Source organism: Mercenaria mercenaria, chromosome 2, assembly GCF_021730395.1.
Source record: "Mercenaria mercenaria strain notata chromosome 2, MADL_Memer_1, whole genome shotgun sequence".
Lineage (NCBI taxonomy): Eukaryota > Metazoa > Mollusca > Bivalvia > Venerida > Veneridae > Mercenaria > Mercenaria mercenaria.
Window position 1 is genome coordinate 75,087,408 of NC_069362.1, and position 15,821 is coordinate 75,103,228.

Below are 15,821 nucleotides of genomic sequence, written 5' to 3' on the forward strand. Positions count from 1 at the left end.
TTTACAAAATGTTAGTTCATTTAGAAATCACTTATTATCAAGTTACAAATTAAGTGATTAGTAAATGTTTGAATGCAGTAGCATCCTTCGACATGTTGTTTCATTCTATCACGTGAACAAATACTTCATGGACGTCTGTATAAGATATCGATAGTACGTTTCATGTTAACCTATGCTCTTCAACAACTTGAATCAATCCAACATTTGTGGGATACATAAGAAATTATCTCTCATAAACATAATCATAACCAGAATCAACCAGTCTGCTGTTATTTTTCCTGTTTTGATTGTGCTTCGAAAGCTTTCCTCACATTTAACGTTAAAGTAATAACTTCATATTGACATAAAATAATTCTTAAATATTCGAGACCTTACTAGGAAAAGTTGTGAATATTGATATGAAACGGCCATTTAAAGATTATGAATGATTTTAATTAAAAATCAAATAAAAAGTTACCTTTTACAATAGCTGTATTTACCAGATCAGCTTTACCTTCCTGTTCTTTAGCTGTGATCATTGATGGCCCACCACTGAAATAATAGTTCTTATTTTGTACACTTGACTGTGAAGTGTAAGGAGGTGGTGATTCCTTCCATTCGGGGCTAGCTGGTCGATCAAATTGTTTTTCAATAACGCACCGTGAAGTAAACTGTCCTTCATGATGTCTGTGTTTTGTTAAGTTTGGTTTAACGTCATCAGACCTAATTTGTGTTCGTAAATGGCTCCCCTTTTCATGTTTGGTAACATCAGGATTCCATCCTTTCACTATTTCCTGCTTTGAATGTTTTTTACTACATTTATCAATAGATACTTCTTCGCTCTTATTACATGTCACTGACTTTTCATTCTGTGTTTGTTCTTTCAAATTTCCATCATCGCTCTTTCTAACAGGATTTTCAAGTATTTTGCTATTTTCCTTACTTATCTTTTCGTGTTCAGTTTTAGCTACAGACGTTTTGCTATGTATTTTCTCTGCTGAATTGTCATTTTCATTTTTGCTCTTTGATGGTTCTATTTTTCCATCATATTTTGTTTTCTTTCTCCAAATGTTTCCATCTTTTGGGTTTTGGTCTTGTTTGTTGTTTTTTGTTAACTTTTCATCATGATTATTTTCTGTTGCTATTTCACTTGTCAGAACTTCTTTCTTGTCTTTATCTTGAGTTTTATTTTTGCTAAGAGCTGTTTCATTGCTGTTCTTAGCTTTGCTTGCCACAAGAGACACAATTTTGTCTATCATCCCATTACCAATACTTTTTGTTTTAATAAGGGTTTCTTTCAACTCTTCAACTGTTCTTTTCTTCTTCTGTTCAAACTTTTCTTCTTCACCATCCTCTATCGTATTCTTATTGACTTCTTTATCATTATTATTAATAACTGGAGTACTTGGAAGAGTTTCTCTTCGGGTTATGGTCTTGTTAGGAATAAATGCTGGCTGTTTCTCTTTTGTCATTTCATCGGTATTATCATATACTTCTCTGTCATTGGTATGATTAATGTGATAAGCAGATTTAGAACTTTCGGTTTTTCTTAGTGAATTCAATGCTTCATTACAACAGTTGTTTGCATTTATCTCTTCCATGGTATTGTCGTGATCTGAATCGTCCTTATCATCATCTATGATATTATTTGTCTCAAATGATTTTTTTTCAATTTTTGTAGATTTCCGTTCTTCAATGGAAGCCTTTCTCTTGAGAATATGTTGAACCTCATTTTCTGAAGCATCATTTTCGGTTACATTTCGTATTTCATAATACTCACTGCTCATATCACCACTTGATGCATTTCTCTCCTCTTTATGATCAATTTTAACCTCATATTCTGTTGTGGCAGCTGTGTTTTCATTCTGTGTAATTTGTTCACTTACACATTTTTCTGATTTCACCTCTTCTTTTCCTTTGCTTTCAGCATCGTTGCCAATTTTATATTTACCCTCTGTTTCTATATTGTCGAGTAGTTTGCTGTTGTCACTTTCTTCTTTGTCTGCATTACTTTCTGCCTCTTCGCTTCGCTGACTGAATTCGTCACTCGTTATTGGAGGAATTGTCAGATCTCCAACTGTCGTTTCATCTTTTGTTTCTTGTCTCTTCCATGTGAAACGGCTTCTGTTGTACGGAGTAAAACGGCTCCTGTTGTATGGAGTACGAGAATTAAAATTTAATTTTTTGTCAACTTTTCTAACTGAAATTGGTGTTTTCCTTCTGTTATCTGGTGCATGTTTCCTTTCTGGGGTTAGATCCCAACCATTTATTTTTCTCTTTTTAGGAGACATTTCACCTCTGCCGGAGCCAGCTGATGATTCCGAGGCTACAGAAGATGATGATTTAGATCTGTTTCGTCTCTCTTTTTTCCTACTTCTTTTCCTACTCCCTGAAGGAGATCTAGAGGAACGAACTCTAGATCGGTAATTTCTTGGAGCTCTTGCAGATTTTGGACTGTTTGGATGTTTTCTTTGTGGGGAACGTCTTCTCCGGTGCTCTTCTCTCCTTCGAGATCTACTATCATGTGACCAGCTCTCATGTGATCTGTTATCATGTGACCTGTTTGGTGAATAAGAACGCCTTTGTTCACGTGAACTCCAAGTATGCCCACGCATTATTTCATCTTTAGATGCCTTGTAATAATCTGGATGATAAGGGTTGTTCTTATTTTCTTTGTTATCATGGTAAGTTTGCCTAGAATCCTGAGGTGAATGACTCCTATATTGCGACGAATGTTGTCGGAACTGATCATGCCGGTTTTCCGGATAATAGTTTCTCTGGTTCTGCTGGTAGCTGTAGTCTCGAGGTTGCTGATAGGCGTCTTGATGGTGCTTTCCATATCCTTGCTGCTGGTACCTTCCATGATACCTCTCATCTTTTCCAAAATGCTCTGGTCCAGCTGGGCCATTTAACCTTTCGACTTCCTCTGACCATTGGCTAAAATGATTTCCAGCTGTTCTTGACCTGTGATATTGAAAATTAAATAAATAATGATCTGGTACTTGCTACATTGTAAATATTACAGTTTACTTTAAAAGCATTTCCAAGCAAAAGCTATAGCGCCTATTATTGTTCATTCTGGATTTGCAAAACACATTTCAATAAAAATAAAATCAGTAGATAAAATACTTATCAACAATTCTTTATCGGTGGTACAAACTCTGTATTTTAATATGTGGGAATTTATATTTTATCATGCTAGAAGCTTCATAATTGTATGTAAAACCAATTTTCTTTAACATTTTCATGAAAAAATCGATGACTATAAAAACAGGTACTTTGTAGGTACATGTACATGTAAAATACCTAAATCACATTTGTAATGCTTTGTATGATAAGAGAAACATCTAAAAGGCTCATGAAAATATCCAACTTTATTTTAAAACTCTTGTCTCATTCACATTTCTGAATGTGAATAAATACTTTTCTTCACATTTTTAACAAGAGCAGGAAGATTTACTGTTTTTTAACAAGAGCAGGAAGATTTACTGTGGATAGAAAAAGTGATAAACAGCCAGACAAGACAATGTTCCGGTCTGATATGAAAAAAAAACACACTTGAACTGAAACCATACCAATAAAAGCCATAGAAGCCATGCTTTAAAAAAACTATTACATAAACATTGTACCAGTAGCATATTTGAAAATACATCCATTGCACTTGGCAAAGAAACAAGTACCATAACCACATAAATATTCTGATCCAAATTTAAAGGAAGAATGTCATCAGGTCTGTTACATAAACACATTTTATGTACTGCACTTTGTACAACGTAGTTGTACTTTCCTTTCAATATTTATTTATTTATTTGGGTTTTACGGCGCACCAACACAGTATAGGTTATATGGCGCCAAACAGGACTACAAATTTTGGTTCCAAGTTTGTCAAGTATTATAAGACGTGCCTTGTCTGATTGGTCAATCAAATACTGTATAGGTTCTGACTGGTTATGCTTTATAACTTTATAATAATACTAATTTTAGTAATATCATCAGCAAACTAAACACAAACAGTTGGTCCTGTGTCACACTCTATGTCTATGGAGGTGCACAAAGATGACAGAGAAATAACAGTGTATCTCATAGTCTAATTAAAGACTGTTTGGCTAACTTGAGCCCTAACTTCATAAAAATCAGAGGGCTTCTAAAACATTGTTTTAAATGAAAATGTGGCAGACCAACTGAACAATAAAGCTGTATCTTTAACTGAAAAAAACTGCAGAAAAATCCATGTAAACATGCTGTACATGAGAATAAGTTGTTTAGATTATTTAAAATCTTGAGCGCTGGAAGCCTCTCAGTCTGTGTACAGTGTGGTAGAAGTCCAGGCCAGGGTACTACAGTCCAAGCTTAATCAAAATCTACTGAGTATTTCATGTGAAGATATTTTAAAGTTCTTTTATTTAATTAGTGAACTATGTGCATTGGTCCATGCCAAGTTTGGCAAGCAGTTCATGCAATGAAGCAATGAAAGGGTGGTTCTGGCCCCAATTTCACGCAAAAGCTTAAGTAATTGCTTAGCTAAGTCTGTTATTTTAAAAGCATGCTATTGGTTAAGCTATTGTTATTTAATGCTGATTTTTTTTCTATACCAATGTATTTATAGCTAAATTAAACTATGGTTAGTAGTATTTGTCTGCAGTACTTATTTCAGTCACGCAAATATGATATTTCTATTTAAGCACGATATAACGAACTTAAGTATTTGCTTAAGTATTTTTCTTGTTTTTATAGATTCTACTTCATTTTCTGTAATATTAAGAATTGTTGTGCTTTGATCTATGAAATAGTCATGTACGGGTCTAATATAGATGAAAAAGTCAACACTGAAGACGCATAAAGGGCAAAAACGAGCATTTGAAATAACAGACTTAGCTAAGCAATTACTTAAGTTTTTTGTGAAATCGGGCCAGCTTAGTTCTAAAAGCCTGTGTGTAGTGAAGCATAATGTGACATCTGCTACAGTCAAAGTTAAGTTAAGATCTGTCAAGTTATCCAAGAACAGGAAGACATTTCACAAGGAACAAGTTCATGCTGGATATTTGACATTGGTAAACAAAAAATACCTGTGTCAAACAAGCCTACAACAGTTGTTGGGCTATTATTTCAGTATTCAGTAAATCTAGCATAAAACAACGTGATTTCATTTTACCTATAACTTCTACATAAAATATTTCTACTGCCAGTGGAAATTCTTAATGAATGAACAAAAAGACTGGCCTTATTCAAGTAACAAAACACATGATGAGCCGTGCCATGAGAAAACAAACATAGTGGCTTTTCGACCAGCATGGACCCAGACCAGCCTGCACATCCGCGCAGTCTGGTCAGGATCCATGCCGTTCGCTTTCAAAGCCTATTGCTATTAGAGAAACTGTTAGCGAACAGCATGGATCCTGACCAGACTGCGCAGATGCGCAGGCTGGTCTGGATCCATGCTGGTCGCAAAGCCACTATGTTGGTTTTCCCATGGCGTGGCTCATGATAATGAAACTGCTTAGACTTGTTCTCTTGGTAATATTTGAAGAAAGCCTTTTTTTTAATAAAATGAAAACACCTGGATTTAAGATCTAAAAATATTCTTCCTGTAAAAAGAATTTGTTTTATTCAAAATATATTTATAAGGGTATGCCATCAGACAGGTAACATTGCCTATGAATAATCACAGATCAATATACTGGTCATTTCAACTCCTATAAAAATTATATTTTCATATTTTAAATTATATAAAAAGTAAATTCCTTGTAAATATAGATATAAAATGTTTGCAGTGTGACAAAGTCAAGAAACTTCTCTACATATTTTTAACAACAAAATCAGTTTTATAAATAAATACTGCCTCTAACTCAATGAACTGTTTGGTATTTCTTACTTTAATTATCATTTATAATTAATTATTAATAATAAGTACTTTCTACAAACATAGTTTGATGTACGCTATTTTAAAGAAAATGCATTAAAAAGAGACAATATGTCATCTAGGTTATTTGAAATTGTTAAAAGATGTATGTTTTAAATAAATAAAGATAAAAAAACACAAGTAAATGCACACCCTAGTAGCTAGCAGCAAAATCAACATTGAAGACTGAAACAAAAGACCATTAAAAACAAACATGCGCAGCCCCTGCGATTATAAGTAGAATATACAAGCAGTCTAAGCAGAAAAAAATAAAAACTCCTCTGATTAAATGCAAGATATTTATACCAGTTTGTTCTGGGCCATTTTTGTCGTTTGGGTATGAAGTGGCCACAATACCCTGGCTTTTTAAACCTGAAAAAATATAGAATTGTCTATGCTAGCTTTAAGCTACAGTTCAATACATTTGCCTCTAATAATAAATAACAGATCCCTGCATGCATTAACCCTTATTGTGCTGGACACGATCTATTCTGTCTTTGCGATAAGTGTAGATCATGATCAGTTTGCACATCCATGCAGTCTGATCATGATCTGCATTGTTTGCCATTCGGTCAGTATCTTTTAGGTAAGCACCCCTTTTAACAGTTAATGGTACTGTCCAAATTAAAAGATGGACAAGTTCATTACAGAAATTTAGCAAGGTAAGGGTTAAAGGTAGTCAATCATTTTATGACATTTTCATATTTAGTATATTCTGTTATTTACAAAGGAACCCATTCTCTATTAGAAATGTATGTATTATTATTTTCATTGTAATGCAATTTCTCCCCTTTATTTTGAAGGTATTAAATAGGTGGACTACTGCTTTTGATTTTAATGTAAATTCTAAATTTTCATTTACATTTAATAGATATTGAGATATTTCAACAATCTAAACTAAAAGGCAAGTTTTAAAATCTTTTTTACAGCGTGTAGCTTCAGAATTCATATATTTTCAATCTATCCTGGTTGCGCAACCAAGACAGGTAAAGGGAGATAATAAATTTCTACAAACTTCCATTTCTAATGAATTTCAACTAAATATATATTTGTAATGTAAATATTTACCAAATATAGTAAAACAGCTCTTATATTCATATGACTTCTTAGGCAAAGAATGCTTATTAGATGTGCTAAAATAACTTAGTTTGGCAGTTAGACTTGCTCATAGACTATGATATATCTTTTTACATTTTTTATGACTGAATGTACTTAACTGAGCCAGTCTATATCCTATGTACAATATCATTCCTCAGTGAAAATCTCTAAAATAGACTGGCTTTTGACTCTATGAAATGGAATTAGACATAAAAGGGGAAAATGTAGAAATATATTTATTATCAGTCTAGTGCCTAGTCTATTTGTCAGTGAGAACAGGAAGACCAAATTTTAAAAATACCTGGAGTGAAAATCTAACATGTAATAAGCAGTCAGTGAACACAGATAAGTTTAAATGATCATTTGTTAAACTTTTGACCAAACCAGTTACTTTATCAAAATCTTATTAACCACCAAGGGACATAATAATTATGCAATACTTAATTCTTTCATCATAATATTTTTGAAATAATTTTTTAAAGATGTAATTTTATTTATTTTTTTTTTTCAAAAAAGTCTTAATAAACTTTTAACTTTTAAACTTTATATTAAACTTTTAATTTTACAAGCCCTTATTTTGGTTTTCTAAGATATATAAAGGCTTTGTTATAAAATTTCAGGTCAAAATATTAATTCTTTGAAACAAAACATTAATTCCATTTTTTTATATTTTTTTTCTGAATGTTTATTTGTATTAATGGATAGATCTTGTTTTGTTTTATATGGGAATAATAAATCCTGAAATGTAATAAACATTTAATTGAGAAAGAATATCTCATTTTGTTGAAAATTTCTGTTTGATATCATATTTTATCATATCCTTTAAAATCTGATAAATATTTGTTACAGGAAAATCAAGATTTATATATAAGATATACATATTCTAAATCATTTAAATAAATGTTATCGCAACCCTCAACCCTCCCCCCACACCCTCCAGTATTTTGTTAATTATAACCAGCTGATACTTAAATTAAAAAGAAATAACTGGACTGCATTAGATAAAGCAAATTAAGATTTTTTCCAAGTGAATAACAATATCTTTATAAGGAATCAGTGTTTCATTGCAACTAACTATTTTTTTAATACTTACAGTGAACAATATTTCAACAGAACAAATTGTAAATAATTCACTACAGGGGTCTGGTGGTATCAAATGAGCCATGCCATGAGAAAACCAACATAGTGGCTTTGCGCAGTCTGGTCAGGATCCATGCTATTTGCTAACGGTTTCTCTAATTGCAATAGGCTTTGAAAGCGAACAGCATGGATCCTGACCAGACTGCGCGGGTGCTCAGGCTGGTCTGGATCCATGCTGGTTGCAAAGCCACTATGTTGGTTTTCTCATGGCGCGGCTCAAATATAGATTTGTAATTTTATGACAATCATTATTCAAACTGACACCACTGCTACAAAATGTTTGTATTAATAAAGAAATTTTTCAGATTTTAGCAAAAAATGATCTTTCTTTAAACTGAAGTTTGGTCAATATTATAAACATTAGAATACGAGTGTTTGTTCTAAACTATCTTAGAAATGCTAAATCGGGAACATCTTGACAGAATGGTTCATTGCAATTTCAAATGAAGATAAACAAAAATTTTAACCACAAAATCAAGATTTGTTAGAAACAGGTGTTCTGTTACATTTCTCTGTATTTCGTATTACAATCTGTACCGAAGAGAAGAGAACTTTATTGAAAGAACACAGATTACAAAATATCATTTTGCAATAACATGTGCAAAAAGCATACAAACAAAATTTCACAATCAGGATTTGATACTGGTTGTGTAGACAAACATATTCTGTTTGAGCATGAAATAAGATCTTTCTGTCCAGACTTAAGTAAAGGGGCATAATTAATTAAATAAAATCTGAAAAGTTTCAGGAGAACAAAAAAAAAACAACAACAACACCATAGCGTGTGTGATCTGTTGCCAGACTTTTATCTTTAAAAAGGTGTACAAAGATTTCATCAGTAAAAATCTTTCAATAATAGCAATGATATGTAAAAGTCAATGTGTCTTCTATATCTTGTGCTACCAGTGTCTTCTGGCAGAGCTGCTCACTGGGTAACCAATGGCGAATCTACAAAAATTAAGCCTAAATACAAACAAACAAGGTGTTGAATGGTCTTGTAATCTGCTGCAAAGTTTATCATTTCATTACTGCACAACCAGATTGTGGTTCCATGGTAACAAATCATTTTGGATAAGTGCCAGAACATTATGGTGTTCCTGGAGATAACCTAACAGTTAACTGTTTACTCAAGCTTGCATCAGATCTGATTAGCAGTAAATCAACAAGGTTACAAATATAAAACAACATGTTGTGAGAGATTGCATATTTTGGCACATTTTCTCACGCATTATGCACCAGTTGTCAACTTGATAAATGATAACATGTGTGAGTTCCAAATATTAAATCTGGCTTGAAGCCAATCCTAATCTGGCAGAAAACCAATCTTTTTGCAGGATCTCCATACAGTGAAGTATTCGAAATGTTGAAAAAGATTAACTTTTACCCGCTGTACTATATTATAATCAGCAGAATTTAATAGGCCTGTTTTCAAAGTGTTTCAACAAATTATACCATTATCTTTTTAGTGATCGCATTTTGCCAGAATGAACACGGGCCAATTTCAAAATGACTTTTATTGATTTTAATTAAATCTTTCTTTGCATGTAAAATGATGGTATTTCCACATCACTATATAAATCTAGTCAAAATATTTCAACGTTTAGTTTGTTTTATATTTGTGACGGGGCAATCTTAAGTGGGTGGGGATATTGCCCATATGAAAAAAATATCTCAATATTTCTTACGATTGCATCAAATTAGTTTGACTATATATAAATCATGCATTAAATTTTCTTAATCATTAAATAATAAACATAATTAACATAATATCTTTACCTCTCCTGAACTAGGACATATGCATCAATTAAATCCTAAATTTGTGCTTCAGAATGCATATTATATATATAGTATTAAATCAAAGAGCTCATATTACAGGAAATATATTACTTCTGATAAATGAGCAGAATATAGACCTGATAATTATTCATGTTAGCATAATATATCATAGTAAAACTCATCATCATCATCATCATTCTCATCATCACTATCTCCTTATGATATTATTTAACTGATTGATAGATTGTTAAACATATATTACTTTTTTTTAACTTTTTAAAACTTTAATGTAAAGACATTCCAGAACATAATATTTTTAACATAAAGCTGTGAAAAAATATACAGAGGAATTAATGCAAAATGCTATGGTTAAAACAAAAAAAAAGTATAAAATACATAGCTTGTAGCTCTTTGGTTAAAAGCAACAAAAGTTGTGTATTAAATAAAAGCCAGACACAAACAACACTAGTCCAAATAAAACAACATCAAAATATAACCTAACAATTATCTCCCTTTTCAATGGCTTAAAGAACAGAAACCCTGATTTAATTCACTGCTAATTTTTATTTAAACAGTTTGAAAATCTATCAGTCTAAAAACAATACAAACAGACTGATACTGTTAGTGAAGATATTTTAGTCTTATTACATAAATCACACAATTTTAAAACAACATTTATTATTTTACTCACATCATGTTTTTCCTCTGAAAATTTGTAAACATTAAATAGCGATAAACTTGTTGCTTCAAGTTAATCCTTTCCTCCCCTTGTTTGTATCTAAATGTACAAAGCCCCGCGGAATATTAAACTTCTACTCCTCTACTCTGTACATACACTTCCACTGTATTTCCTCACTGATTTAACTAAAAAACAACCCGCCACAGCTATATATACTGATAGGTCACATGACCCACAGGGAATGTTAAATTTAAGTATTAGTCACGCCCGACCACATAAGCATCTACCTTACTGTAAAACCTTTCCAAAATGCCTACAGGTAAACCAAGAGCAATTACTGATCAACTTGTAAAGCTTATCTATGGTAAAGAGATTGGAGATATAACTTTAGATAACATATTACCTTAGGTTATTTCGGCAGGCAGTAATAAAGCTAGACAGGTATGTTTACATAATGGAAGAGGGAAATGGACACTTAAGTGTTCTGTAATGAGAGGAAATAGCCAAATCTATCATCTTAGCTGACAGGAAGTGTTCTTATTTTTGACATAAGTGGATTGTACAGTATAATTCAGGTTTATTTACATGATTGCAATATAATGAGAAAAATAGCAAAACGTAAATCATGTAAACAAATTATAACACTGAATTTATATTTTTTTTTTACAAATTACAAAATAGGAAATATAATATATTATATATATTATAATTATATTTCAACTGCTAGCAGAACTATCCAAATGAGAAATTTTGCAGGGCAAAAGTCAATGACAATTAATTTCCAGTATCATGTGAAGATATGGCTTGCCAGAATCATTTATTAAAACCCTGGAGTCTCATTTATATGAGCTAAAACCCCATAACTTAAATACAAAAAGTGGAAAACCACAGGTTGCCATTAACACAACATAAACCAAAATGTTGGAGGCTCGGTTTGATTGAGCCTGTTTGCGAACGGTAGTGGAAATGCAAGCTATGGTCTACGCTCTCAAGCCCCATTTGAGCAGAACTCAACATTTACGCATGTTATAAGTAATTATATATAATATAATTTATAATATAACTTAGAGACACCCGCAGATGTATTTATACAGTGGTGTACATGGAACTTTCAATGATACACAGAGTGAAATTCCATGAAAAGGGGCATATAGTCAGATGTTATAAGCAGCAGAATATAATTTAGAGACACCCGAAGACGTATTCATATGGCAGTGCACTTGAAGCAGCATAGGGATAGCACAGATCTACAGAGTGCAGGGTTTTGAGTTTGATCCCTTGGTGAGGCATATGCTCTCTAAAATATTGTGTCCGAAATGATCAAATCATTTGTCATTCACTTCTTCATGAAGAAGCTGGCAGTGACGTTTTGAGAATAGATTACTACTGGTACAGATAAGAGTTAGGTTATCTGCTTGCCATTACCTAACTGAAATACTGTTGAGAAACTTAGCTAAGCCTGGAACAAATTAAACAAACTGAAATATAAGTGAAAAAGAATTGTCTGTGAAGTTTATTGTAGCTATTGTTTATTAGAAATAACCCTTTTCATACCAAACTGCAGTTATGGGCATTTCTTGTTTGTTTGTTGTTTTGTTTGGTTTAACATGGTACCGATACAAGTATAGGTCATATGGCAACTTTCCAGCTTTGATGTTGGAGGAAGACCCAAGGTGCCCCTCTGTGCATTATTTCTTCTGAAGCGGGCACCTAGGTAGAACCATCGACCTGTAAGCTAGTTGGATGGCTTCCTCACATGAAAAATTCAATGCCTCTGAGTGAGTTTCGAACCATTATCGGTAAAGGGCAAGTGATTCTAAGTCAGGAATCTTGACCACTTGGCCACGGAGGCCCCCTACAGGCATTTGATTCCATATCATTGATAAAGTGAGTAGTGGAAAAATAACAAAGGGAATTATGCTCACTTCAAATTCTTATCTGTATATAGGTGTACGTATCACCATCCCGAGTGGCACTGTCTTTGACTGTGCGGGTTTTCACCATTCTACGGCTATAGAGCTGGTATCATGTCCTAGTTTTATTGTTCAATCCTCACTGGACCAGTATTGGCACTTCTTAACCTATACAAGATGGCTGTGTAACCATGCCATTTCTATCTGTTGCGGAATGTTGGCTCAAGAACTGTTTGCAATCAACTTGTTATTTGGGATTACTTAGGATTAAGCAGAAGTAATACTGGATGTAGTTTCCCATACAAATTAATTATCCATTGACATCATATGAAGTTGCAAAAATAACACACACAATACAATAATTTCCGCTGGTCATAGATACTTTATAAACCATCATGACAAGTCCATTTGAAATGTTCATAGCAGTTTAACCATAAGTTCACAATATCATACTGTAAAAGCAGAAATTTTTGCAAGTTTTTTTTTTTTGCTATATTCGCAAGGCCCTGTATCTTGTGAAAATTAATCCTTGCATAAATATTTACCATTAGTATAACTCAAATTGTGCTTTTAAAGTTTACAAACTTCAAGTTAACTATTAAATATTCAACACTCTAATAAAGTGACTGACTGACTCCTCAACAATTTTATAGAAACAAGTGTTAAACAGTCAAACAATAAAAGGGGAAATAAGATATGATAGGTGAGACTTCTTATGATTGAAATGTCCGGATCCCGATTAAAATAGAGGAAGTCTTCGGATTGACCAAATCATATAACACATAAAGGTGACAATTAACAGCATTCTTATTGCTTTAAAGGTCCATTACTAAGGGAAAGTGAGTTGGCAATTTTTTTCATAGCCAGTGCATAGACTTCTGCAATACACTAAATAATGAAGATTGGCAGGTCAAAATTTACAGAAGGTCTTTGGATCTCAAAGAAATGTATGTGTATTATGTTGAAATTTCAATGAATCGACAGAATGACCCCCCAGGTCTTTTTAACTTTCTTCATACTTCATAGAAAAATAATTGTACATATACTGCGATTTATTTCGAATTTCTACATACCAACTTTCATTTTCCAATAAAATGAAATAGTTTCTGTGCTTTTTAAAAGAAATTAAAATGTTCACTTTCCTTAGTATTGGACCGTTAAGCAAAAGTCTTATTTGATAAAGGAAATAGCAGATTTTATCCAGAAATTATAGATTCTTATTGATAACTCTATGAAATCTCTCCCTCCATATGGATGGGAATACAATGAACCTAAGCCAGAGAAATGTGTACTGGATGCTGGGTTTCTGTTCATGTGAATCATTTAATTAAAAAAAAAAAGTTACTTGAATATGTAAAGTAAAAGAAGGATTTAATGCAGTTGCCCACTCTTAACCCTAATCATGCTGGACAAGACTGATTCTGCCTTGGTGACCAGTGTAGATCATGATCTGATGAAATAACTTTAAGATGCACTCTAACACTGCTCCTGCTTACATGAGAGGGCATTTTATTCCTGTTAGTGCAGTACATAATAAGTACCCCAAAAGATTTAGTGTAAAAGTTAATTCTGCTTTGGACAATATGGACAATTCTTATTCAAATAGTAAACGTCAAACACATTTTACAATTAGCATACTAGTTACATGACTTTAATCAAACACATTTTTACAATTAGCACACTAGTTACATGACTTTTAATCAGTAAATAGGGATTAGATTGTGTCACCAAAGATTAAGTTAGACACCATTTTTCTGTATTACGGGCAGTTTTATTGCAGTTAATTTGCTTACTTGCCTAATCCTGTTTTAAGGTCCGAGACAAACTGATTTTTGTGTACGTATTTTTCATTGGTCAGTTGAATTTGTAATAAGATTTTTAATTGGATAAATTTGAAGAAATTAACCGTTTCCAAATCCTTTTTAAGCACATCAGCTACCCCCAGAAAGCAAAAACTCTGGCTTCGTAGAAAAATAAATGTTATTGGGAGCTGACAAGATTTTTATTCTTTTTATAGAGATCCACAGAAATCTGGAAGCATCCCAGAGCAATACCCCAAACCATACCCAAAATCAATAAGAGTGAAATCTGTGCAGAAAACTACCTAGTCATTTTTTGTCAGATGTTTCATGGCATGATTTTACCATAGTAAGTTTCATATCTTACATTCATGATTTAGCTACAAGTATTACATAAGGTACAGTACTGCACGCTTGGACTGCCCAGGCTGCGTACTTGCAATCTTTTTTACCAGATAATTTAGCAATATCAGTTATATAGAATAATAGATTAGATAATATATAATACTTATTTTTTTATCCATCTCTACTGATAATGTGATCCTTTTATTATCTTATTTTAATCTATGAATTGTGATATTACCTAAGTCTTTCGTGTTTTTTCTGTGATATGTCTTTCCATGTCATACCATATACTACACAAGTACCACAGTGGAGTAAGAGAAGATTTCTATCTCTTTTTTTTGTGTCATCCTTTGTGTTATATATAATGTATGCTTACTTGTTGATTGTTATCTGTACGTTGTTGTATATACATGTATATTGCCATGAATATGTACATTGTACACAGAAATAAGTCTATCTAAACCTAAATCTAGAAATATTTGAAACAGCTGTCCAAATAGATGCTATGGTAAGAAAAAAGCTACTTTTAATACCTCACATGAATGTATACAGTTTGAGCTGTAAAGGGAGGTAATCAAAGACAACAGATTCAAATTAAACGATCTGCTGTGTTAACATGAAGTTAATATATTTTATGTTCATAATGGAAAATGTGGCAGCCACATTTTAAACCAAGGCATTATGAGCCTTTAACCCTTATCATGCTGGACATGATTGATTCTGCTTTTGCGACCAGTGTAGATCATGATCAGCCTGCACATCCGTGAGTCAGTATCTTTTTGGTAAGCACCTCTTTTAACAGTTAATGGTACTGTCCAAACTGAAAGATGGACAAGATCATTATAGAAATTTAGCAGGCTAAAGGTTAAAGTGGTATCAACATGATGCTATTAATATTTTGTTGTTCTTGTTTTTAGCACTGTCCACCTGTTCAAGTCTAATTCTATCTCAACAAACATTTACAGTTAAAGAATTGCCTAGGCTGTGAGTCTTTTTTGTACATATTTTTTAAGCTTTCTTTTAAAATGTTCATTAAAATAAAACAAACGGAAGACATATTAATGCTATGCACTTTTAATTTTCTGTGAAATCATTTAAATTCGCTGGCATGAAATTTCGCACAAACGTGAAAAGGACTGTTTCACACGGGCTTTAATTCGCGCATTTTCAATTTTAGAAATGAAGAAATAAAA

General features: G+C 32.6%; 1 protein-coding gene across 2 annotated transcripts in view; it reads right to left on the reverse strand.

Annotated features, from left to right (window-relative positions):
• LOC123564338 (uncharacterized) overlaps positions 1 to 10,810 on the reverse strand; it is a 28,188-nt gene extending 17,378 nt beyond the window's left edge. Inside the window, exons 1-3 of one of the 2 annotated variants that reach the window (XM_045357846.2) lie at positions 10,584 to 10,810; positions 6,185 to 6,250; positions 458 to 2,943 (exon numbers count right to left, since the gene is read on the reverse strand). In XM_045357846.2, coding sequence (XP_045213781.2) covers positions 458 to 2,943; positions 6,185 to 6,250; positions 10,584 to 10,615 — 2,584 coding nt within the window. In that variant the 5' untranslated portion in view covers positions 10,616 to 10,810. The remainder of the gene's footprint in view (positions 1 to 457; positions 2,944 to 6,184; positions 6,251 to 10,583) is intronic. The other variant, XM_045357847.2, reaches the window with a different exon arrangement.
• Positions 10,811 to 15,821: the final 5,011 nt, after the last annotated feature.